Source organism: Herpailurus yagouaroundi, unplaced genomic scaffold (assembly GCF_014898765.1).
Source record: "Herpailurus yagouaroundi ecotype Mexico unplaced genomic scaffold, PumYag 194, whole genome shotgun sequence".
NCBI classification, from domain to species: domain Eukaryota; kingdom Metazoa; phylum Chordata; class Mammalia; order Carnivora; family Felidae; genus Herpailurus; species Herpailurus yagouaroundi.
In genome coordinates, this window is record NW_024412425.1 from 6,200,278 (window position 1) to 6,226,667 (window position 26,390).

Genomic DNA, 26,390 nt, shown 5'->3' on the forward strand with positions numbered 1-26,390 from the left:
TCGAGTTTAATAGAAGGCAGCCGGATTGTCATATCTACTCGTGCATTCAGTCTGTTGCGATGTTATTTTGATTGAAGTAGAACAAGGGAATCTGTCCTCAAACAGATAAGTAGTTGGAAAAGGGAAGAGCATTTGAGTGGACTTTTCCAAAACTTGGTGGATATTCTTCTTTCCTAATACACCAAAACTGAATAAATGGTGGTGTGGAATCTGAAACCACACTGATGAACATGTCCTAGTCTGTTACATTAAAATATCCTGGTATACTTTGCTCTTTATAGATCATCCATTGGTCCTTTGGAAGATATCAGTTCACCAAATTATGCATATTTTCCAAAACGTTGACATGTTTTGTTACACAATGTCGAAAAAATATATTTGTTAATACAACCACCAATCTCATCAGAAAGTTTTTTTAAATACTGGAAAATTGCCAAGCTCATGGTGGTAGATACTTTTTCCAGAATTACAGTTTTCACTCAGGAATTCACGTTTCATCCTTGGCAAGAAATACTGTCGAGTTGTTTTCCTTGAGGTGACAAGCTCATTTTGTTCGTTTTCAAGAAAATACCTGTTAGATACTCTGAATGAGCACAGTTTGCCTGTCAGTTATCTCCTCAAACAAAAAGTCTTTTGCGAAAAACACGGCCAAGTCCACTAACCCCTCAATCACAAGTACTGTTCTCCAAACGACCTCAAGACTTCCCGTTCCCCCACACAAAAGATTAAAAAGCTGCGTGCTCAAGTGTCTAGATTTAATAAAATTCGTAATGTTTACTGCTTCATAAAGACATTCTTAAGTGAAACTGGCTTTGTCTGTTTCCTGCCAAAGTGGTTGGTAAGGAATAAATACAGTGACAACGAGGGGCCTTGATTCCTGCTAAGGCGCCAGCAATTTTCACTCACCACCGCTTTCGCACATCAGTGCAAATGTCAACACAGTACGAAAACAACGTAACGTCTGAGTATCGTCGTGAAAACCCATTTGACCACCTGAAAGAGTCTTAGGGATGCTGAGGGGTCCGTGAACTACATTTTGAGAGTACTGCTGCCTTACATTATTTGAAAAGATGGACTAGTTGTCCAAAAACCTCAGATTTACATAATCCAATCAGCACGATCTGATCAATTTTAAAAAGTCACTGTCCACCAATGCCTGTGTTCCAAGCCCCATTAGGTGCTGGGGGCACAGAGGTAGGCATATGTGGCTCCCCATGCCTTGGGGCTTAATTTTATTTGAGGAGACAGACAATAGACAGATAAAACAACTTCAGACTATTTCAAGGCCCTGAAGGCTGGCCTGGGGGAGGCAAGGGTTCCTTCCTATACAGAGAATGGCTGAGGAGGGGCCTCCCAAAGAAGTGATACACTTAAGGAAGGCCAGAAAATAAGGAAGGGCCCAGAAAACAGCATTTCAAGCACAGGACAAAGAAATTGCAAAGATCCTGTGGCAGAAAGAGCATGGCATTTTTAAGGAACAGGAGGGGTGGGCTTAACCTGGGCCTGTTTCTCCTTTCTGGCTTTGCTTATTGCCTAAGGGTGCTCACCCAATCTAGTGGTTTCAACGTCATCTGCTGTGTGCATGGCCGATGGCCACAAATGCTTTTCTCCCGCTGACCCTCCCTAAAACCCAGACTTATGCCCCCAACCAACATCTCCCCTTGGCCACGAATAAGCAAATGCTCAAAACTGACCCGCTATAGAGACGGGCAGTAAAGATGCGCAAGAGAAACAGCAACATCCCAGCAAAGACTCAAGTCCTGTTACCAATAAAGTCGTCGCTGATTGGATTGGTGACAAGGCGCCTATGAGACCCACAAAGCTTCAACGCACCTGTATAGGTTTTCCTTTGCAGTGCCAACTGCAAAGGTTGCAAAGGGCAAAAAATGATCCCCCCAAAACAAGAGAAGAAACAAGACAGTAATTACCCAAATGCATGGGAGAGGTAGACAGAGATGCTGCTTCTGGAGTAGGTGAATTTGACTCTTAGGAACACAGGCTGATGCCCTACCTGCCATTTCTGCAGCTCTTTGGGACTGTCCTGTTGCGTCGGACGTCAATTTTGTTGAGTTTGACAAGAGTGTTCCTGGGTGACTGTTCCAAATCCCCATGCTTCGCGGCATCCCCAGGGACTCCGGTGCAATTGCTTTGGGTCAGGCCCTCCAGCTGCGTATTTGTGCAGCAGCCAGAGCCGCGGGCCTCAGGGGTCAGCCTCCCACCTGGCGCCCGGAAGATACAGCCTCTGACTCATCCTTCCCGCAGCCCCCGGGGCACACTGACCGGGTTCAGCGTGGACCTCGCCAGACGCTCCTGTGAGATGTGTGGCACCGATCGCAAGGCTGGAGGGGGTGACCCGTCAAAAGCCGGGGTGGGGCGCTCGGAGGAAGAATGGGCAGAGGGGGCCCAGCTCGCCCTGCCCAGCTCAGCAAGGGGAAAGCTAGCTCGCGGGAGCCGCGGAGGTCCCAGGGAAGGACACCGCCGCAGCACCGAGCCCGCTAAACCGGCTTCTCAGGTTCACCTTCATACATCTAAAGCGAGGGGCGCTGGGTAGGGCAGCAGAGCAAAAATGCGCACGGGTAAAAAGAGAGCCGGGACGCTCGGTTGAGGCACCGCTGGGATTCGAACCCAGGATCTCCTGTTTACTAGACAGGCGCTTTAACCAACTAAGCCACGGCGCCGCCCGCACGAATACCGCGAGAATCTGTTCCCCATCACCATTTAGTCCCTCTGCGCTGCGCATGCGCACAAGTTTCGTCCGCAAGAAGCGCATGCGTGGTGTATAGTCCTGCCCACACCAGCGGCTGAGGTGAGGGGGTTGGACACGGAAGCCGGAAAAGTGGGAAGCGAGTGTTGCCCCAGGCCCGGGAGCGCTGGTCTTCCCGGTTGCTGTGGTGTCTGCGCCGCGGCGTGGAGCCAGATGGCCCTGTCTATGGGGGGGGGGGGGGGGGCCCGCGCAAGGTTGGGCGTTCTGCCCTCCAGACCTGGCAGAGGAAGCCCCCCGCCGCTGTCCCGCGAGGCCCAGGCCCCCGGCGTCCGGTCTGGGCGCACAGCTCTCCGTGGCCCCGCTCACCGCGCTGGAGCCCTGGGCCCGGGAGCCTGCGGCGCGCCCCGGACGCACTGGGGGTGGGCGGCCCTGCCCGCTCCGCGGGCGGCATCTGCCCGCCTGCCGCGACCAGACCTTCGGTGGGGCCGCCTCTCCCGCGGGAGGGCACCGCGGGCGCCTGAGCCGCCGGCCCTGAGGGATCCGGAGCTTCGAGGAACCCAGGCCGCTGGCCTCGGAGCACCGACACCGCACGTGCTGCCAGAGCTGGCAGGGTGCTCGCCTGCAGCTTCTTGGGTCTCCTCGCCCGGACAGCGCAGCCACCTCTTCCCAACACTTTTCAGAGGGCCTTCGAGCCAATCCATTCATTCACCCACCCGTGGGAGAGCCTCATCCGCAGAAATGTTAGACTCCGCAAGTGCATATGCTCAAGAAGATTTACTCCAGTATTATCTGTAATAGCAAAAATCGAGAAACAAAGCTATGTGCCCATCGGTGCGACACTGTTGGTACCTGCAGCCGAGCCGTCCTCCAACGCAGAAGGGGAAGCACTCCTTTGTGCGTACCGTGTGCGGCAGGAGGGAGACCACTTAGCAAAAGGAATTCTCTTTGAAAGAGAGCGTGAAGTGGAGCTTTGACATGTTCATACATCATTCACGTGGATAAGTGGATACATACTGAATAGCCAGCCCCAGGGTGACCAGAGTCACCAGGGTTATGACTGAGGAGGGCGGCGCCCAAGCACGGAACCTGCCCAAATAGTGACTACCAGGTTACGGTGCTCATGGGCAGAATCATTGGATGCCAGTCAAATACGCTAAATAAATCAGACCTACAATTAAGTTTTTTAAACAAAGCAAGGGCAGTGCTAACGACTGACAGGAATCGTGCGAGCCATAGCAAATGGGAAAGGGAGCCCTTCCTGTTTGTCCATGAAACCTGAAGGAATTGATTTATGTAGTACGGTATGCTGTGGGAGCAGGAGGAGGGCTCTACATCTGCCTGGGCATTCTGGAAAAGTCTGGGGCAGAGAGGATGACCCACCCTGTGATGGAAATGCCCTCCGCCCACCTGCCTAACCAGACCTTCCTCTGCTCTGGGTGGATGGCCGTCTAGGAGCATTAACCAGGGACGACCCAGAGTGCCTTGCCACACAACAGTCTCCTCCCCGGAGGGGTCTCCACACATCTTCCTGTCGTTTGACAGAGCCGTCCACAGGAGCTGCAGTTGCTAGCCTGGCTGCCTTACAGGGCAACACCAGAGTCCATAATGTGTTCCAAAAATGACACCAGGAACACCAGGTCATAAAGCTTAGAAGGAGCAAAAATGCCTCTAGAATTCACACACATGCTTGTTTTCTAAAGGAATCTAGATTTATTCGTCATGAAAACTAAAAAAGTGTATGATCTCCACTACCAAGAGTGCTGTGTAGCTGAGGCCATGCCCCTGCCCCTGTCTGATACGCCTACCCGGCCAGGAAGGGGCCATAGAGAAAGGTCCCTGCAGAACCCCAAAACCCATATGACAGGTGCTCAAGTCAGTCAACAGGCCCAATGGCCATCAGTCATCTGTGGCCGGGCTGCACTCCCTTGCCAGTGAGCTTCCCCTCCGGATGATGATGAGGCCTCTGCTGACAAGTCTTTTGCATCCATCCGGCAGAACACACATTTGGTGACGGTTTCAGAAAAGATGTCACTTTCGTAGATGGAGAAAGGCCTGTCACACACTTCACACTGGCATGGAGCATTTAAAAAGAGCAAAAGGAAGAAGTGCTGGTCAGAGGGGACCAAGGCATCCAGTTAGAATTCTCCCACCAGACCCAGCCACCTGTGGCTGGGCCAAGGCAAGAGCTCCCTCTCCTCTCTGCAGTCTCTGCAGACCCCACAAGGGTGGAAATTGCAGGCCACTGAGAGAGAATGAACACAGGCTTCTCCCTCTCCCCCCCCCCCCCCCCCCCACGGAAGCTGTGCAGGCACCGACCGCCTGGCTCATCCCTGGCTAGGGGAATCCTGGGGACAGGAGCCACAAGCCGCTCGACGGTGGAGAGGACAGGGGGTGCGTGTCTAACCCCGTCCTGTGCCCTTTGCAGAGCACAACTGTGGGGCGGAGGAGCTATCCTAACGCCCTGACACCCTGGGGACCTAACTTACAAAACCATGAGAAACAAGTAGGCAAGATTTCCAAACAAAGCAGCCATTTCTCCGGGTGAAGATACTAAGCATCCTCCTCCATGTCTGAGCCAGTTTCCGGCCAAGGCACAGAGAGCAGTGGCATGGTGGCACAGCTCACCCGCTGTATCTCCTGCCCGCAAACAAGTGAGCACCACCATGGGGCAGGCTCTCAGACCACGGGCAGGGGTCTCTCAGGGGTACCCACCACAGCACCAGCCTCCTGCAAGATGGCACCCCACCCGGGGCAGGCCCTCTGGGAAATCCGACTCCTGAGGTTTCTTATATTGATTTAGAGCAAGGTAAATGCAGAAGGCTCATCTTTGGAACAGCTTCAAGTATGTCTCTTTCTTTTCTCTGTTTTGCAAGAAAGAAATTTGATCCTTTACCTAACTTAGTCTACAGCATACTTTCCCATGGCCCCACCCCAAAAATGACAGGGCTCAGAGGAGGCAGTTCCTGGAGCCCTGTCCCTGGTGGCAGGTGAAGGACATGGAAAAGTACTGCTCTGCAGTTAGTCAGCTTCTAGGGCCTAAGGGCCAACATGGCCACATGGGCCATGATGACCAGCTGGCCACAAAGACCAGGTCCATGTTGGTCCCCTCCCCCCACCTCCTTGCCCCGTAGTGCTGTTCCCAAATTAGCCATTTCCAGAAGCGGTGGCTCCCAGCTGGGCCTTCTAAGAGGAGACACGCCTAGGTGGCTCCAGGATTCTGAGGTAAGGAGGACTCGGGGCACGCAGCATAGACTCCCCAAGCCTCTCAAAGTGGCAACCAAGTGTCTATACTGCAAGGCCCCCACAGGGACTGGCCTCCAGTCCCCAGGGATAGACTCTGTGGCCGGTCCTGGCTGCACCTGGTGAAGCAGGTGTGTCCCCCCTACCATCACGATCCTGCCCCAGAGAAAAACAGGCACCTGGGCGTCTATCACAGGAGGGCACTGGGGGGGCCTGGCCAATGGGTCTGCCGCTGACGTGTAGGAGGCCGACGCCATGTCCTGCTGTGTGCCCAGCCATTTCTCCTCTGACTCATTCCCCTCCTCAAACGCCCGGGGCTCATTCCTGCCTTGCAGTCTCCACACTGGCTCTTCCGCTGCTGGGACGTTCTTCCCCTACACATCTGCACGGCTCACTCCCTCACCACCTTCAGGTCTTTGAACAAATGTCACCTCCTCAGTGACGTGTCTCCTGACCACCCCGTGAAGCAGCCAGCACCTCTCATTCCCTTTCCTGACACTACTCCTCTCCAACTTACCGCCATGAGACCTACTGCAGTATTTTTCTTGCTTCTTTATTCATTGTCTCCTCTTTTAGAACATAACTTCCCTCAGGGCAAGAATCTCCATCTGTTTGCTCATGGTTTTATCCCCAGTTGCCCAATTAATGTTTATTCGAAGAACAAATTGATTTGTGGAGGAGACTAACGAACACCTTCATTACCCAATACTAACCTGTTTCACCTTTGAGCCCAGGGCCTTTTTGTACTTTATGACCAAAGGAATTTGGTCAATTTCTTCAATATTCCATAGTCTCATGGTCCTATCCTAAAACAAGTCAAACAGCAAAGCAGCAGTCACAAGATGGGCTCCTTCAGCTGGGAGGCCCCAGGAAGGCGCATCACATCCAGGTGAAGAATCCCACCCTGCAGAGAAGCAGAAGTAGGGTGACCGACTGTCCTGGTTTCTCTGGGACCATCCCACCTCTATGGCCACAAGTCCCCAATCCCAGCAAACCCATTCCAGGGGGCAAAAAGTCTCACTTTTCAGCAATGGATGTGGAAGTTTGAGGGAAAAGGACAAAACCCATACTGTGGTCCCCAAAATAGGAGCTGAAAGCAAAACTATTTTTAATGCCAAATGGATACACATCCATAGGTAATCCATCTTCCATAGTTGCTGTCAGTTTTCCATGACGTGCAGTTCACGTTAAGTTCCCAGTAATGGATCATCCATTACCGTGATTCACTCCATGCAACGTGATTTAAGTATCCAACTTAACTGCATGCATCGTAATTGTGTTAACAGTCTGGCTTTGATTTTACCTACGCAACTGTCGTGCTCTGTTTCAAGATATTGCTAGTAAAAATTTTTCACATTGTGAGTATTACGATCAGGTTTTCTAAGAGTTCAGATCATGAGAATGAGAATAATTACAAGGCCAGTTTCAACATGACGCAGACCTTGCCAGAAGAGGAGGCTAAACGACTCTGTTTAATGATGGCTGGACAGACACATAAAACTAGATTGGGGGCAGAGGCGAGGTGGTAAATACCCAGAACAAAGCACACTGCAGGATGTGAGGGAAAGACTTTGCTATTGGGTATGGGGAAGCAAATGCAGAAGTACATGTGGACACAAAGTCTCACAAGCCTGGGATGAGGTGGGCAGGTTCTAAATCACCAGTTTTTTCATATCCCAAAAAAGACACCAATGGGAAAGAAAATGAAATGTCAGGCAACCAGATTGGAAAAGAAGTAAAACTATCTCCATTTGAAGGTTACATAACCTTGTACATAGAAAACCTTCAAGAATCGACCAAAAAACTATTAGAACTAATAAATAAGTTCAGTAGGGCCGTCGAATACAAAATCAATATGCAAAAACCTATTGTATTTTTATATACTTGCAATGAGCACTCTGAAAATGCAACTAAATAAACACTTCCATTTAGAATCAGATCAAAAAGAAGGAAATGTTTACTAATAATTTTAACAAAGCGAGTGCAAAACTTATAGACCAGAAACTAAAAAATACTGTTGAAAGAAACTAAAGAAGGTGTAAATAAATAGAAAAATATCTCAGGTTCAATGGGTCAGAAAAAGGTAGTGTGGCACAGGCATAAAGATAGACACAGAGGTCAATAGAATCAAGAAACTAAGTATAAAACCTCACATTTATGATCAATGGCCTTTTGGCTAGGGTGCCAAGAGCTAAAACGATGAAACTCTTAGAAGAAAACATAGGGGTAAATATTAGTGACAGAAGATAAGACAATGGTTTCTTAGATCTGATACCAAAAGCAGAGGCAACAAAATAAAAAAAAAAAAAACTGGACTTGATCAAAATTAAAAATTTGTGCTTTGACAAACACACATCAAGACCTACAAATGGCCAATAGGCACATGAAAAGACGCTCAACATCATTAGCTCTCAGGGAAATGCAAGTTGAAACTACAAGATACCACTTCACAACCATTAGGATGACCACAATCTAAAAAAGATAACAAAAAAACCCTGCCCACTGGGGAGGCTGTGGACAAATTGGAACCGTCCTGCACTGCTGGTGGGAAAATAAGAGGATTCAGCACTTTGGAAAGCGGTCTGGCAGTTCCTGAAGTGAAAGCGATCAAACATACAGAGTTACCATTGTGACCCAGCAGCTCCACTCTGGGGTATAGGCCCAAAAGGATCAAACACGAGTGTTCCAACAAAAACTTGATCACGGACACTCATAGCAGTATTATTTACAATAGCCAAAAGGCAAAAAGAACCATTCCCATCAACTGATGAAATAAAATGTGATATATCCATATAATGGAATATGATTCAACAGTAAAAAGAAATTAAGTACGTACTTCTATATGTTACGACATGGATAAATCTTGAAAACATCATGCTAAGTGAAACAAACCAGTCACAAAAGGCCATGTATTGTACGATTATATTTAAATGAAAGGTCCATAATAGCAACATTAGAAACAATAATAGAATAAATAAACAGTAAAACAAAAGTAGATTAGTGGTCCGAGCTAACACAATGAGACCATAAAAGGAAATAAAAGGTATACAGATTGGGAAAGAAGAAATAAAACTGTGTTTGTTGGGGCGCCTGGGTGGCTCAGTTGGTTAGGCATCTGACTTTGGCTCAGGTCATGATCTCACGGGGGTTCGATCTCAAGTGGGTTCAAGCCCCATGTCGGGCTCTGTGCTGACAGCTCGGAGCCTGGAGCTCGCTTCGGAGTCTGTGTTTCCCTCTCTCTCTGACCCTTCCCAGCTCTGTCTCTCTCAAAAAAAAAAAAAAAAACAAAAAAACCAACTGTGTTTGTTCACAGATGACATAATGGTGTATATAGAAAATCCAAAAGCAATCAACAAAAGAATTCTTGGAATTAACAAGTGATCAAAACAGAGTTGCAGGATACAATGTTAATATACAAAAGTCAACCGCTTTCTTATATACCAGCAATGAACAGCTGGAACCTTGAATTAAAAGCACACTACCATTATTAGCCACGCCCCCCCACCAAATGAAATACTTATGTCTATTTCTAACAAAATATGTGTAAGATCTATGTGAGAAAAACTATGAAACCCTTCATGAGTATGAAAACTCAATATTGCCAAGATGTCAGCTCTTCCCAATTTGATGCATATATTCAACGCAATTCCAATAAAAATCCCAGCAAGTTATTTTGTGGATATTGACACACTGATTGCCAAAGTTTTTATGAAGAGGCAAAAGATCCTCTTGGATTGTATTGTAGCCAATACAATAACAAAGAGAGGGACAAAGTGGGAGGACAGACACTACCCAACTTCAAGTCTTACTGTAAAGCCACAGTTATCAAGACACCGCGGTATTGGTGAGAGAATAGACAGACCATTGGAACCGAATGGAGACTGCAGAAATAGACCCACGTAAATGTAATCAACTGCTTAACAAAAAAGGAGAGGCAACGCAATGGAAAAAATGATAGTCTTTTCAACAAATTTGCTAGAACAACTGAATATCCACGTGCAAAAAAAAAAAAAAAAATCTAGGCACAGACCTAACATTCTACTCAAAATGGATCACCAGGCATAAATGCAAATTGCTAAAACTCCTAGAGAATAACATAGGAAAAAAATCTAGATGACCTTGGGTTTAGCGATGACTTTTAGATATAGCACCAAAGACATATCCATGAAAGAAATAATTGATAAGTTAAACTTCATTAAAATTACATTCTTCTGCTCTGCAAAAGACACTATCAAGAGAATATAAAGAGAAGCTATAGACTGAGAGATAATATTTGCAAAAGATATATCTGATAAAGGACTATTATTAAAAATCTACAAAGAACTCTTAAAACTTAATAAGAAAACAAAGAACCCAATTAAAAATGGACCAGAAAGGGGAGCCTGGGGTGGCTGAGTCAGTTAAGCGTCCAACTTCAGCTCAGGTCATGAACTTGCAGTTTGTGAGTTCGACCTGTGCATCAGGTTCTGTGCTGACAGCTCAGAGCCCGGAGCCTGCTTCAGATTCTGTGTCTCCCTCTCTCTCGCCCCTCCCCCGCTCACACTCTATCTCTCAGAAATAAATAAACATTAAAATAAATAAATAATAAAAAAAATTTTTTAAAGACACCAGTATTCCTTGGAAAATAGTTGGTGAATTAATTTGGGGACACTGTTCAAATGAATATCCATTATCATATCATTCCTTTGATTGTTTTTATGAAAGTGAGTGTGGTCAGCAGACTAATGCCCCAGATCCTAAGCCCCAGAACCTATGAATGTGTTAGGTTATATACCAAAGAGGAATTAAGGTTGCAGATGGAATTAAGTGTGCTAATCAGCTGATCTTACAATAAACAGGGAGATTGTTGTGGGTTTCTCCAGGCGGGGTGGACATAGTCACAAAGGTCCTTAAAAGTGTACAAAACAGTGAGAGGGATATGTGACTACGGAAGAAAGGAACAGAGAGATACAACCTTGTTGGCTTTCAAGATGGAAGAAGATGAACAAGCCAAGGAATGCTGGTGGCTTCTAGAAGCTGGAAAGGGTAAGGAAATGGATTGTTCCCTAGAGCCTCCAGAAAGGAAAACAGCCCTGTGAACACCTTGGTTTTCGCCCAGAGAGACCTTGTCATACGTCTGTCTCACAGAACTGTAAGGTATTAAATTTTTGTGTGTAAGGGGTAAAGTGTATAGTGGTTTATTATAGCAGCAATCAAAGACCAACACACTGAGTGATGTTACATGTCCTGATTCAGCGGTCGCAACTAAATGTCCTGTAGGAGATCAAAAGGGGAAAGCGTGGTCACGTCTGTGTTGGCCCCCTGCTGTGCGGAACTGTCACATTCCAACAACATCATACTTTCTACAGTATATCAAGCGATTTGTCAAATTCTGGAAACCTAGCTCTTAAATACTTTGATTCAAAATTCGGAGTTTCAAATCACCTTCTTGATTTCTGTGAAGATTTTAATGAAAATCCAAAAAACAGGGGCACCTGGGTGGCTCAGTCAGTTAAGTGTCCAACTTCAGCTCATGTCATGATCTTGCAGTTTGTGAGTTTGAGCCCCACGTCGGGCTCTGTGCTGACAGCTCAGAGCCTGGAGCCTGCTTCGGATTCTGTGTCTCCCTCTCTCTCTACCCTACCCCACTCACACTCTGTCTCTCTCTCTCTCTCAACAATAAACATTAAAAAAAAATTTTTTTTAAGAAATAAACATTGAAAAAAGTTAAGTCTTACATTTATGTATTTTAAGCATACACAATATAGCCTACAAATTGAGGGACACCCGGGTGGCCCAGTTCATTAAACATCCAACTTCAGCTCAGGTCATGATCTCACCACAGTTCATGAGTTCGAGCCCTGCGTCAGGCTCTGCGCTGACAGCTCAGAGCCTGGAGCCTGCTTCAGGTTCTGTGTCTCCCTCTCTCTCTGCCCCTCCCCCGCCTGCGCTCTGTCTGTCTCCCTCTCTCAAAAATAAACAAACATTAAACAGAAATTTAAATATGCATTGAAGACTTCTTTTAAAGTCTAAATAAACTGTTGCATGATAAGACAGAAAGAAACAGCATAAAATATTTTTATATTTTTCTTCAACAGATTCAATTAGTCCCGCTATTAATTACTACTAATTGCTGCTGTTAAGTAGTCCAATGATTATTGTTTCAATAATAGCATTTATGTAACAGAGAAGGAAAAACACAGAATGAGACATAATTTCAAATAAGCATTCACTTTGCATACTTTGGTTTGCACTTTTACTTTTCTCCAGCTTTACTGAGATATAGTTGCCATAATCATTTCTCATATTTTCAGGTTAAAATAGTAACACGTAGGCACAGGTCTGGCAGCATCTGGGCTGGCTGGCTCTCTAACAAGGGAGCCTACTCACGGTTCACAGAGTCTTGCCCACGGTCCCATAGACCTAGAAACCCCCAGACTAGAGAATGACATGGCTCTAATAAAGATCGGTGGGGGGCAAGTTGGGACGCCCACTTCTCCTGTACTCACACCTGAAGGACAGCCCTTGGGACACCCTGGGCTAGCTCTTGTGTGCCATTGGCATGGGAACTCCAGGACATAGTGATGCAGAAAGGGAAGACCCACCCGGGACCTCAGGGTGGTCTCTGGGGCTCACCAACACAACGAGCTGACACTTTCCCCTCCTAGGCCCCCTGCTGGCTCCGTCACTCACGGGTCTGGGCAGGCCCTTCCTCCAACAAAGCTCAGAGGTGAGTGGTTGCAGACACGGAAATACCTGGCGACTCCCCACAGGAGGACAAGAGGACCTGCTTTCCCTGTTCCCAGCAGCTCCCTGGATGAGGGTGGCCTGGCTAGGTGCGGCCCTCACAGAGAGCCGGCCCAGGAATTTTGCTGGGCAATAACACTTCTGTTAACACAAATTCTGACAAGTGTGAGAGAAATTTTAAGTTACTCAAAGGCTGCCCATTTTTACCTTTGAAGAAGACAGGACCCGTTTCTTGTCACTGCTAATGGCAACATCTGTCACCCAGTCACTATGGCCCTGAAGAAAAAAAAAATAGAATTTTAACAAGGAACTGGAGGAAAAACCTTGGGAAACACAACAAAAACAGAAAACACAAAGTTGGGACCCCAGAGATGCGTACATTTAAGATGCTAACTGTGTTTCCCTGATGTCACCAATGACATTTAAGGTGGAACAGAAACTGTAAAGGTTGACGATGCGTGCGTACATTACAGCACTGTGTGCGTTGTTCAAATAGTACTCTGGAGTTTAGCAGGATAGAAAGAAAACGACTATGTTCCCGGCTGGTCCCAGAGCACCTCTTGCAGGTTTTTGTTGGCATTCTTTGTTCCAGGAAATACCATTCCTATTGGAGGTCCTGTTGGTGAGGGGGCTTTTGCTTCAAGTGAGGTTTGCTTCAAACCTATCCACTGTGGCTCAGGCAATTAGGGGGTTATTTTCCTCAGGTAAAATGGAGCTCAGAGGAGATAAGTTCCATGGCCAGCTCAGACCCCGAATGATGTCAGGGCTCTGCATCAACATCTTTATCATTCTTTGGCCTTCCTCGTACAGAAAGAGTGGAAGGGGAGGCAATATGGTATATGATGGATATGGTATATGGCAGGAGGAAAGAAGGCAAGAGAGAAATTAAATTCCTGTGCAGAACAAAAGGACAGGAGCTTAAGGGTGGGACAAATAGAGAAGAAGAAGAGAGCAACCGGAAAGGGGACAAAGGGACTTTTGAACACAGGGATGTTCAACATTTGGTTCTAAGGTGTTTATTTGCTGTGATGTAAACTCCCTTTGCCTCCCCCAAAACCCTTGGAGAAGAGGACTGAAAGACCAGCTCTGGGAGCCTGAATGTTGTGATGATCCAGGGGACACATTTGAGCCACAGGGAACAGAGGGACCAAAAATCATGGATGCAAGCATTCACAGCCAAACCATGAGACCACAAGACCAGGGAGGATGTAGATATCTTGGGGTAGGAGGCACTGGGCACAGAGGCACTACTGTAGCCAATCCTGGAACTACCTGACTCTGGATTCTTGCCATGTGGGACAATCCATCCCCTTACTATAGAGCCACTTTGAGTTGAGTCTCCTCTAACTTATAGGCAGAAGCACTCAGCCGATGCCACCATTTTGGAGTCCATTACTCTTTGTGTATCTTCGTTATGGGACTCATCTTTCTGTAGAGTAATGTCCGTGGTCCTTAGACACTTTCCCACCTCTGAGTTTCTGCATTTGCTCTCACATTTGCCTAGAATGCCCTTCCCCAAGATCCTCATCCACCTAGTCTTTCTTTGTCATCAAGTTCTCAGCTCATATGCCACCTTCTCCAAGAAGCCCTCCCACTGTGGATTACTCCTTGGGGTCTATTTCTATCACATCACCCTGTTGTGGTTTCTCTCTTTCACTCATCACTGTCAGTGATTTGTTTGTTGGTTTCTGGTCTGTTCTCCACAGAGGTGTCACCTCCAGTTGGGACAGCTTGGTCTGCCTCACCCACGGCTGTATTCCCAGCACCCAGCACCCGGCATGATCCTCTATCTGATGCTGACATTGGTACCTTCAAGGAGAGCTTCCGGTAGCCTTCTCCTACATCCCAGATAGCCACAGTCCTGTCGAGCCCTCCAGACACGAGAAAAGAGGCTACAACAAAAAGTGACAAAGTTTCAGGGGGTGGGTGGGGTCATCTTCCCCTGCCATCTACTTCTTCCTTCAGGAGGCCAAAATGGGAGGAAGCATTTGTGAAGTGCCACCATGGTTCACTCCAAGGACGCTCAAACCCCTTATTGGTGTGGCTCAATGTCTCCCAACCAGTTAACAGTCAATTCTCATTATTCATGGCAATTATATTCTGTAGTCATCACAAACACTGAATTAGTTAACAGTGAACAATTTCTCCCAGGGAATATGCAGGGTTAGGTCCCTGTGAGCCTCTGGTCACAACATTTCATTAACTGATCAATATATAACCTTGTTTTATGTCTGTTTCTGTTTGAACACACTTTATTTGATACATATTGTTTATTCATTAAGGTTAAGTTCACGGCCATCAGTGCTACAGCTCATGCCTGAACCAAGCTTCTCTGATACATGTGTTTTCCTTGTAAGGCACATTACTGCCTTCTTGTATTAGGAACAGCAGACAGCAAGCACATCAGTATTGTGCTTGGGGGCTTTTTAAACAGCAAAGTCACACCAAAAAAAAAAAAAAAAAACGCCACAAAATGCAAAATACCTGGGCACTAAATGGACTACTTTACAATAAGAGAGCTGAACTAAGAAGGCAGAGGGTCACCTTGTTCAACCTCAGCTGCGAATGTGTGCATAGGCTAACTCACACTTGTCACTGTTCTGTGCATGTCCATAGTCCACGTGGCATCGCAGAAGTGCCACAAGTATTGATTTTAGAGTTACAAAGAAATTTTACCCAATATGCTAATTCACAAACACGGAACGTGTGAATAGCGATGATGTAAGTCTGAAACCCCGAAACAAGGACGGAAGCTGGCAGGACACCTCTTAATGGGGTCTGACTCACACAGACACTGCTTGTGAAGAGGAAGAGTTGTTCAAAGGCACTCTAGCATCTCTCAAGCCAGGCCCTGATTGCTTCTGTACTGGCAGGGTGCCCCTGAAACACAGAATGAGCGCCACTCCCAAGAACGGAGGGGTCAAACATTTGGCTCCTGTGTGTCTAGTGGTCATTTCCCTCACTGAGGCTAGTGGCCTAAGGCTGCTTCCTGTCCTCACCCCTGTTTGCATCTATGCCCCTTCATTTAGCAACAACTCCCCAATTTCCCATGGGGAACACCCCTCACATACTCTTAGTCCCTCTGGTCAGGGGGTACTGACTTGAACCTGTAGCTCAAGGGGGTGGGGGTGGGCAAGTTACTCACACCTAGTCAATCAGAGCTTCTCAGCCCCTGCTGAAATGATTGGTTCAGAGATGAGTGTGTGTCCCAAGCTGAGCCAATGAGAGACTTTCCTGGGACTTGTGCTGGTACCATCTAAAAGAAGGATCTCTGGGGCACCTGGATGGCTCAGTCAGGTAAGCCTCCAGCTCTTGGTTTCAGCTTAGGTCTGGATCTCACAGGTTTGTGGGATCATGCCCTGCATCAGGCTCTGTGCTGACAGTGTGGAGCTTGCTTGAGATTTCAGTCTCTTCTCTCTCTCTGCCCCTCCCCAAACTCGTTCTCTCTCTCTCTCTCTCTCTCTCTCTCTCTCAATAAAGAAATAAACTTTAAAGAAGAAGAGGAGGAGAGGGAGAAGGAGAGGAGGAAGAAGAGGAGGAAGAATAAGGAGGAGAAGGGTCTCTCTTTCTCCAGGGTTGGCTCCCTGACAGCCTTGTCTGAGTGTCTGGACCCAGCCATGCCTACTCTTGGACTCTTGGGGGTTAATAAATATCTTTGGCAGCTAAGCCACATTAAACTGAGTCTCTGTTACTTGCAAACTTGTATCTACGAATGTGCCTCTTGGTTTTTTTGTTCCCAGTGAAGATAAAACCACTTTCACCATTGGCATCGTGGGAAATTGCCTCTCTATACTAAGGAAAGTCCATGTGCACGGAACAGGAGGACATCTGCCCTAGCGCTCTGACAGGTGTGAAATCCTTCTATGTGTTAATTACTCACTGTCTCTGGCAAAGTAGCAGGAGCTCACAGAACCTTCATGGCCCTGCATCAGAGTCACACAGGCTCCGCAGTTTCGAAACTCCCCTGTATGGACATTCCAGATTTTTAAGGTTTTATCCCAAGAGCTTGTACACAGGAAATGGCCACTGAAGGTGAAACAGCAGTTAGAGATCGCACTGGAATGTGCCCTGAAACACAGATGGAAGCGTGCACACATCAGCACTACACGCCTGGAGGATCTGAGGACGCACCTGAGGGGAGGGGCATTGGAGCTGCTCCCCGGTGACCTAACGGACCTCATTCCTTTGATCACTGCCTACCGTGGCCCAGATCTTAATTGTTCTAGGTCACGCTATTCCAGGACTTCTCAATCATGGCGATACTGACATTTTGTGCTGGGTAGTTCTCTGTGAGAGGGGGTTGTCCTGCACATTGTAGGATACCTAGCACCATCCCTGGACTCTACCCACTAGATGCCCTACACCCAACCTGTGACAACTAAAAATGTCTCCAGACGTCGGCAAATTGTCCCCCGGGGGAGAAAATTGCGCCTGGTTGAGAACCACTGCACCACTTAGAGCTACCTGAGACTTGAGGAGAAGAGCATCTGAAAATGTTAGTGGCAGTTAATAGAAGAACAGCCCTTCAGGTTTGGGTCACACTTATCAGGTGGGTGTCTCCAGCCCACCCCCCACTTCCTTTTCTGCAAGACACGGAGGCTTGGCTCCTCTCCCTGGTCCTCCTCCCCCACCCCTCTCCTACTACTTCCTCCTTCCCTTCCCAACTACTCTATCTTTTTTCTCTCCCTCTCTCCTCATTTGTCTTCAGTACCATTAGAGCATATTTTAACATTGTGCGTTTAATTAATAAAGTTTTGAGTTATCCATTCTCAATTTTTATATGTCCTTTTTAAAAAGGGGGGGATCTGTCAGACTTTTGCTGTTTTTGTTGTCTTTGTGATCTTTTGTGTTGTATTTTCCCCATGAATCTCACCTTCTGTTACAATCAGTTTATGTAAACATAAACAAGCATCTCTGAGTAGCCTGGATTATAAAATCCAGGAAAGCTTGGACAAAACTGTTTTCTAGAGCTCAGGTCAGAGTCTTGGACTGTATTTCAGTTCTTTGTAATGCACAGACTGAGTAAGATCAAAGGAGAAGAAATATCAACTCCTTAGAGGTGTCCAGGTTAAAACGTTCCAAATCCCTGTGGCTGTCAGGCTAAGAATCATCCCAGCATATACTGGAGATGGATTAAAAAGCTTTCCCCACAATCCAGACACTGTTGTTGGGATTTAAACCAAGGCTATCTCTATTTTCCAGGATGGGGCTCTCATTTCCAATAAATTCCACTTCTCATAAAAGATCGTTGCACTTTGGGGCCCCTAGATGGCTCAGTCATTGAGCTCACTCGTTGAGCGTCCGACTTCAGCTCAGGTCATGAACTTAGGGTTCGTGAGTTCGAGCCCCGCATCGGGCTCTGTACTGACAGCTCGGAGCCTGGAGCCTGCTTTGGATTCTGTGTCTCCCTCCCCCTCTGTTCCTCCCCTGCTCGCACTCTGTCTGTCTCTCAAAAATAAATAAAGATTAAAAAATTAAAAAAAAGAAAAGATCATTGCACTTAGTACAAAAGTTTGGGGAAAGTGCTTGTATCGCACTTGTTTCTGGACAAGATGGAATCAATGCACTTCTTCCTATTCCTTCTGCTAAGTACACCTAAAAATCTGGGCATTTGTAAAGCAAATGGAAGACTAGGAAAGATGGAGACAAGTAGGCAGACCAGCATGACATCTTGGGACCCAAGAATGACATATATATCCTATATATGAATGACATATTCATATATCCTGGACTGAATACTGGAAAAGCTTGTAACCCAAAAAACAATGGGGACCATTAAGAGGACCTCGAGGAAAGTCTGTTCTCCATAGCCAAAGGGATAGCCTAGCTAGACAGAAAACTTTTAGGCACTACCCACCTTCCTCTAGCCAAACATTCAGGATTTTATGATCCAGACTACCCAGAGATGCGCGTTTATGTTTATGCATCTCATCCCCACCCCTCTCAGCAAGGGCCCAAAAGGACCTTGACTGCAACACTTTCCAGACTGTACTGAGGTGGCCTGCTAGAACAAGATTCTAAGACTGAGAGTTTCCTAATATAATTAATACACAACAAAAGGTTGTGTACACAAAATGTACACAACACAACAGAAATCACTCATCATACTAAGAGCCAGAAAAATCTCCCTGTGAATGAGAAGATTAATCAACAGATTCTCAACACTGAGATGACACAGATATTACAATTATCTGACAAGTATTTTTAAGCAGCCACCCTAACAATGCTGTGATGGACAATTATGATCATGCTCAAAACAAATGAAAAGATGGAAAGCCTCAGCAAAGAAATAGAAGATGTGACAAAGAACCAAATGAAAATTTTAGAACTGAAAAATACGATAACCAAAATTAAATCAGTGAAAAAAAACAGAGAAAAGAATAAGTGAATATGAAAACAGACAATATAAATTAACCAGTTCAAAAAATAATTGACAGAAAAAAAAAAAAAAACCAGCCTGAGGGACCTGTGGGACTATAACAAAAGATCTAAAATTTGTGTCCTTGGAGTCCCAGAGGGAAAGGAGAAAACAGTAGCGCTGAAAAAGTAATCACAGAGACTATGTCTGGGGGTACTTGGGTGGCTCAGTCAGTTAAGTATCCAACTCTTGATTTTGGCTCAGGTCATGATTTCAAGGTTTGTAGGTTCAAACCCTGTATTGGGCTCTGTGCTGACAGTGTGGAGCCTGCTTAGGACTCTCTCTCTCTCTCTCTCTCTCTGTCTCTTCCCCTCCCTCGTGCTCTTTCTCTCAAACATACATACATACATACATACATACATACATACATACAAGTAAATAAATAAGTAAATAAATAAAAACATTTTAAAAAAGAGATTATGTCTGAAATTTTACCAATTTGGCAAAAGACATAAATCTTCAGATTCAAAAAGCTAAGTGAAACTCAAGTGGGATGAACCCAAAAAAATCTACACCCTGACACATCATAATTAAACTTCTTTTCTTTTTTTAATTTTTTTTTCAACGTTTATTTTTAAGACAGAGAGAGATAGCATGAACGGGGGAGGGGCAGAGAGAGAGGGAGACACAGAATCGGAAGCAGGCTCCAGGCTCTGAGCCATCAGCCCAGAGCCTGACGCGGGGCTCGAACTCATGGACCGCGAGATCGTGACCTGGCTGAAGTCGGACGCTTAACCGACTGCGCCACCCAGGCGCCCCAAACTTCTAGCGCAAACCTTGATCTAGGGGTCCTGAGTTCAAGCCCCACACTGGGAGTAGGGATTACTTTAAAAATATTGAATTAAAAGGGCATCTGGGTGTCTCAGTCAGTTAAGTGTCCAACTCTTGATTTCAGTTCAAGTCATGATTTCACCTTGCAGAGCCTTCTTGAAATATTCTCTCTCTCTCTCTTCCCCTTCTCCCTTTCAAAATAATAAACTTTAAAAATTAAACTAAATAAACACATCATTAAACTTCTGAAAACTTAAGACAAAGAAAAAAATCTTGAAAGCAGCAAGAGAGAAATGGCATCTTATCTATAGGAGAAAAACAATTTGAATGGCAGTGGATTCTTCATCAGAAACCATGAAGATCAGAAGAAAGTGACATGACAGATTTCAAATAAATGGAAAAAAAAATGTCAACCCTGATTTTTATATCCAGCAAAAATATCCTTTAAGAATGAAAGGGGAATCAAGACATTTTCAGATTAAGGAGAACTAAGATAATTTGTTGCCCTCAGAAGTATTCTAAAAGAATACCTGAAAGGAATTTTTTTTAAACAGAAAGGAAATGGGGAAAGAAGGAAACTTGGACCATCGGAAAGGAGGACAGAACATGGTAGGCAAAAGTATGGGTAAATACAATAGACTGTTCTTCTCTCTGGAGTTTTCTTAATTATGGTCGACATTTGAAGCCAAAAAAATATCACTTATTTATACTTACACCCTGTAAGTTTCCAAATAGGTTGAGACTGAATTTTTAAAATCCTTTAGCAAGACCAGCTAAGATAATTTGCAGGACCCAGTGCATGATTAAAATGCAAGGTCCCAGTTCCTCCAAAAGCTATAGATAGTATTAGCATATGATCCAGAAAGTCCACTCCTAGGTATATGGCCAAAAGAACTGAAAGCAGGGACTTGAACAGATATCCATCTGCTAATGTTCATGACAGCACTATTCACAATAGCCAAAAGATAGAAGCAACTCAAGTGACCCTCAACAGAGGAACAGATAAACAAAATGTGGTACATACAAAAAATGAAATATTGTTCTGTTGTGAAAAAGGAATGAAGTTCTAATACACGCTACATGGGTGAATTTTACAAACAGGATGCTACATGAAAGAAGCCAGACACAAAAGGTCAAGTAATGTATGATTGCATTTGTATGGAACATCCAGTACAGACAGATTCACAGAGCAGAAAGTAGAATACAGGTTGCCAGGGGCTGGGGTTGGAGGGAGTGGGGAATTATGGTTTAACGGACACGGGGTTCCTGTTTGGGTAATGAAAGGTAATGAAAGACAGTGGGGATGATTGCACAATATTGTAAATGTAATGAATGTCAGTGATTAACTTTAAATGGTTAAAATGAAATTTTTACTTTATGTGTAGTTTACCACAACTTAAAAGATAACAATGTGATAGCCTCCAAACCACTGTTCACTTGAAATGGGTGAATTCTCTGCTGTGTGAATTATATCTCGGTAAAGCTGTCAAGAGAGAAAGACAGGCAGGAAGGAAGGAAAGGGAAAAGTGATGGCTTCTGGGGAAACTGAATGGTTACAAGACAGGTAGAAGAGATTTTTCACTATATATCCTTTTGTTCCTTTTAAATTTTGTACTGTGTTGCATATTTTACATCTTCAAAAAGTAAATTACATATTTTTGAAATAAAAACATGCAAGGTCCCTTGTTCAAAAACTAAGAATTTAAGGACGTTGACAGCAGAGCATTAAATCAAGTGTGGGGCCCTGTGTGGGGCCCTGTGTGACTTTAGAGGCTGCAGCCCTGTCACTTGTCACCAAGAATCTTTGCCTTTATATTTTCTTGCTAAAAACTATTTCCAAAAAAAAAAAAAATCACACATTTGGGTTGATCAAAAATACCAATAGGGTGCCTAGGTGGCTCAGTCAAATTAAGCTTCCAACTTCGGCTCAGATCATGATCTCACGGTTTGTGAGTTTGAGCCCCATGTCAGGCTCTGTGCTGACAGCTTGGAGCCTGGAGCCTGCTTCGGATTCTGTCTCCCTCTCTCCCTCCCTCTCTCCCTCTCTCTCTCTCTCTCTCTCTCTCTCTCTGCCCCTCCCCTGATCACACTCTGTCTCTCACTCTCAAAATGAATAAATATTTTTTTAATTAAAAAAAAATTTTTTAATACCAATAGAGGGGTGCCTGGGTGGTTCAACAGGTTAAGCATCTGACTCTTGGTTTAGTTCAAATCCTGATCTCACAGTTCGCAGGTTCGAGCCCCGCATCAGGCTCTGGGGTAATAGCATGGAGCCTGCTTGGGACTCTCTCTCTCCCTCTCTCTCTCTGCTCCTTCCCTGCTCTCTCTGTCTCTCTCTCTGTCTCTCTCTCGCTTGCTCTCTCTCTCCCTTTCTCTTGAAATAAATAAATAAACCTAAAAAAATACCAATAAACATTTTGCTTGTTTCCTTTTCCACCTCCATGGGGAAAACAGAACGGAGTGGACTATGACACTTGCCCATAGCTGGAGCTGCGGCCACCTCTGCTGTCTGCACCCCACCCCCCACTGGGCTAAGGAGGCGTTCCACAGCGCCCCCACCCAGGTTTCCATGAGAGTCACTCTCAGTAACAGCACGTGTTGAGCACCCATTGTGTGGCCTGAGCTAAGGACCTCACTCAGATGTCACCTCTGCTCGGTTTGCAGGTGAGGAAACTAAGGTCCAAGGTCACACAGGATATGAACCTGCACACTCTTTTTTTTTTAATTTTTTAATGTTTTTATTCATTTTGGAGAGACAGAGAGAGACAGCACTAGCACGGGAGGGGCAGAGAGAGACAAGAATCTGAAGCAGGCTCCAGGCTCTGAGCTGTCAGCACAAAGCCCAACGTGGGGCTTGAACCCATGAACCATGAGATCATGACCTGAGCCAAAGCTGGACGCTTAACCGACTGAGCCATCCAGACATCCCTGAACCTGCACACTCTTGACCCCTGGCCAGACGCCCATGGGACAGCCTGGCCCAGTCCAGCAAGGCTCCTGACTGAGCAGAGCAGACAGGGTGACAGGGCACATACACATTCTGGGATCCTGACTCCAGGGCCTGTTGGAGAGGACTGGCCCCCCGCCTGGTGGTGGCCACCTGACAGGTAACCCTTGCAGTCCTGGATTATCAGATCTTCCCATTTCACAGGAGACACTGGAAATTCACATTTAGGAGGGAGGTGGGGAGGCTCTGCACAATGTTTTCCAGCGTTGGCTCACATGGAAACAAACGCACCTGAGGCCTGTCCCTGCCCAGAAGCCACAGCTAGTGGTGTCCCCCCGCCCACCTCCCTCCTTCACTTTCTCCATCTCCAGCCTCCTCCGAGCACCTGTGACCAAGCTGGGGATGCCCCATGTGGATGCCAGCTCACAGCTGAAGGTGTGCGGGCCAAATCCAGGAGGGTCTGAACGGGGACTCCAGCCCACCTCTCTGCTGCAGGATGGGGCCCCCCCCCTCACTTGGTGATGGTGAGCAGCGTGGCTTGGGATGTAATATCCCAGATCTTGATGCTTTTGTCCAATGAGACGGAAGCCACCTTCTGGCTGTCGGGGTCAAAGCAGCATGCTGTGAGAGACCGGCTGTGATGATCTGAGGCACAGGGAAAGCGACTCATCACCTGACATTCCACATTCCAGGCCACGAGCTCCACATGGCCCAGAAGCTCACACTACTCCCCCAGACTGAGACAGTACTACAGAAACATGAATCCCAGTTTCACAAGGGACTCCTCACTTGCACAGACATTTCCCAGGCGCCTACTGTGTGCCAGGCTGAGAAGAAGAAGCCCGAACAGAGCTCCCGGTCTGATGGAGAGACGCCCTGTGCAAGCTACAACCCACAGGTGTCAGGGGCCACGAGTGGTCATGGTTCCTGGCCAACAGATGGCTGGCCCAGCCCTGACAGGTCGAGGAGGGGCGCTAAAAGTTAGCAGGGGAAACAGAATAGGAAGAGGGCTCCCAGCAGAAGGAACACGTGCACAGGCCTGGAGGTTGGACAGAGCGTGGAAAAGTGTGGGGTGCAACTAGAACCTGGAGGGGGAGGATGGGTAGAGTATGAGGGGACACAGGAGAGGGGAGGGGCAAGCCATGGGGCCGTGCACACGCCACAGATCTGTGCCGATAAACATAAACACAAGGTGCACATGGGAAGTAGGACTGGGATGTGCACACACACATGCCCACACACACTCACAGAGGTCGGGAAGGCCACCCAGTAACATGTTGTTCATAATAGACACTCCCACGGAGGAGACAGGACACACAGAGCAGCCTTGTGCTTTTTACTTTACATAGTTACCAAATGTTTTACAATGATTGCATATTTTTTAATGTTTTATTTTGAGATAACCGCCAACTTACATGCCCTTGTGAGGAATAACACTGAGAGAGCCTATGTGCCTGTCACCCAGTTTCCCCCAATAGAAACACCTTGTGTAACTATCACACGGTATCACAACCAGAAAATTGACATCTGATGATTATTATCTTTATTTATATATATGTATTTTTTTAAGTTTATTTTGAGAGAGAGAGCACAGGGGAGAGGGGGAGAGAGAGAGAGAGAGAGAGAGAGAGAGAGAGAGAGAGAGAACCCCAAGCAGGCTCCGTGCTGTCAGCCCCATGCCAGTCTCAGGGCTTGATCCCACAAAGTGTGAGATCACGACCTGAGCCGAAATCAATCGACTGAGCCTTCCAGGTGCCTCTTTCATCTTTATATTTTAAAAATACATATAAAAATACTATAAAGGCTGAGCCTCCGCTCAGTAAAAGATTGGGCTTTAAACGTCTGCATGACATTGGAACAGAACACTTTTTCATTTATTACAAATGGGGTTAATCATAAAAGCCTTAACCGATGATGGTTTTAGCTACTGGTGTTCTACCAATGAGTGTCTATCTGTAATGATGCCGCTCATTACAGCTTCACCAAATAAGGCAATCAAAAGTCACTGTAAGGGGCACCTGGGTGGCGCAGTCGGTTAAGCGTCCGACTTCAGCCAGGTCACGATCTCGCGGTCCGGGAGTTCGAGCCCCGCGTCAGGCTCTGGGCTGATGGCTCAGAGCCTGGAGCCTGTTTCCGATTCTGTGTCTCCCTCTCTCTCTGCCCCTCCCCCGTTCATGCTCTGTCTCTCTCTGTCCCAAAAATAAATTAAAAAACGTTGAAAAAAAAATTAAAAAAAAAAGTCACTGTCAGTTAAGTGACAAGCAGCTGTTACCATCGCAGACAGAACAGAGCAGGGAGCCCATGCAAACTCACTTTTGATGTGTGACACAGTGGTGGCGTTTTCCGCATCTGTTATACAGATTCCGCGATCCACGTCCAAGGCTGAGACCACGTATTTGCCATCAGGAGAAAGCTTACAGGAGGCTATGAAGGTTTCATGGTTGATCTTCCACTGAATAGGGCAACAATCAAAAGGTTGTTCTCTCTCTAGCCCAGCTGTCCAGTAGAACTTTCTGTGATGACAGAAATGTTACATCTAGGCACTATCCAATATACTAGCCTCTGGCCACATGTGGCCGTTGAGTACTTGCAATGGGCTAGTGCCGGTAAGGAACTGAATTTTTAAGTTCGTGTAGTTTTACCTAATTAAATTAATAAATGCAATTCATTAAGCTGTCTCCAGGACAGATGGACAAGGACAGGTAGAGCGGCTAGTGGAACTGGCAGCAAGGTTCTAGTAATGACCAACTTCACTCCTGTTCAGTTTGGTAAACAAGTGTTTATTAAGTATCTGCCATGTGTCCAGCACTGTGGACAAGACACTGCAGCCCAGTCCCTTGGGCATCTCACAATCCCTTGGGACAGGCTGGCACCAAACCCCAAGAAGGGGACACTGAGCTGCTCCACATTCTAGGAAAGGAGGATCTCTCTGTAGGTTATAAATTATGGTATTGCCATTGTGACAGCTTTAAAATATGCCCGCAAATCCTTTGACAGTCCTCCCTCCAAAAGGTGCAGCCTAATTCCCTACCCCTTGTGTATGGGCTGGACTTGGTGACTCATTTCTAATGAATAGAATATTGCAGAAGTGACAGCATGTGACTAGGTCATAAAAGAAACCATAGCTTCCTCCTTGCTCTCTCTTGGATCACTTACTCTGAGGGAGTAAACTCAAGCAGCCCTATGGAGACACCCAAGTGGAGAGCAATTGAGGGCTCCTGCCAAAAGCCATGTGGGTGCACCATCTTGGAAGATGAGCCCCAGTTGAGCCTTCAGATGACCTTAACCCCAGATAACATCTTAACTGTGACTTCATAAGAAACTTGAACCGGGGTCCCTGGGTGGCTCAGTTGGTTAAGCGTCTGACTCTTGGTTTTGGCTCAGGTCACGATCTCATGGTTCATGAGTTGGAGCCCCACATTGGGCTCTGTGCTGACAGCATGGAGCCTGCCTGGGATTCTCTCTCTCCCTCCCTCTCTGCCCCTCCTCTGCTCTCTCTGTCTCTCAAAATAAATAAACTTAAAAGAATTTTTTTTTAAATAAGAAACTTGAACCAGAACCACCCAGCTAAGTGGCTCCTAGAT

At 46.3% G+C, this 26,390-nt stretch overlaps 1 protein-coding gene and 1 non-coding gene across 2 annotated transcripts in view; both read right to left on the minus strand.

Annotated features, from left to right (window-relative positions):
- Positions 1–2,604: 2,604 nt before the first annotated feature.
- TRNAT-AGU (transfer RNA threonine (anticodon AGU)) lies at positions 2,605–2,678 on the minus strand. The gene has a single exon. It is a non-coding gene; the product is annotated as a tRNA-Thr (tRNA).
- Positions 2,679–4,581: 1,903 nt separating this feature from the next.
- Positions 4,582–26,390, minus strand: part of WDR88 (WD repeat domain 88) — a 41,618-nt gene continuing 19,809 nt past the window's right edge. The window contains exons 5-11 of the mRNA XM_040446222.1: positions 25,120–25,258; positions 23,322–23,451; positions 16,551–16,738; positions 14,480–14,562; positions 12,878–12,946; positions 6,658–6,750; positions 4,582–4,773 (exon numbers count right to left, since the gene is read on the minus strand). Of these exons, the coding sequence (XP_040302156.1) occupies positions 4,582–4,773; positions 6,658–6,750; positions 12,878–12,946; positions 14,480–14,562; positions 16,551–16,738; positions 23,322–23,451; positions 25,120–25,258 (894 nt within the window). The remainder of the gene's footprint in view (positions 4,774–6,657; positions 6,751–12,877; positions 12,947–14,479; positions 14,563–16,550; positions 16,739–23,321; positions 23,452–25,119; positions 25,259–26,390) is intronic.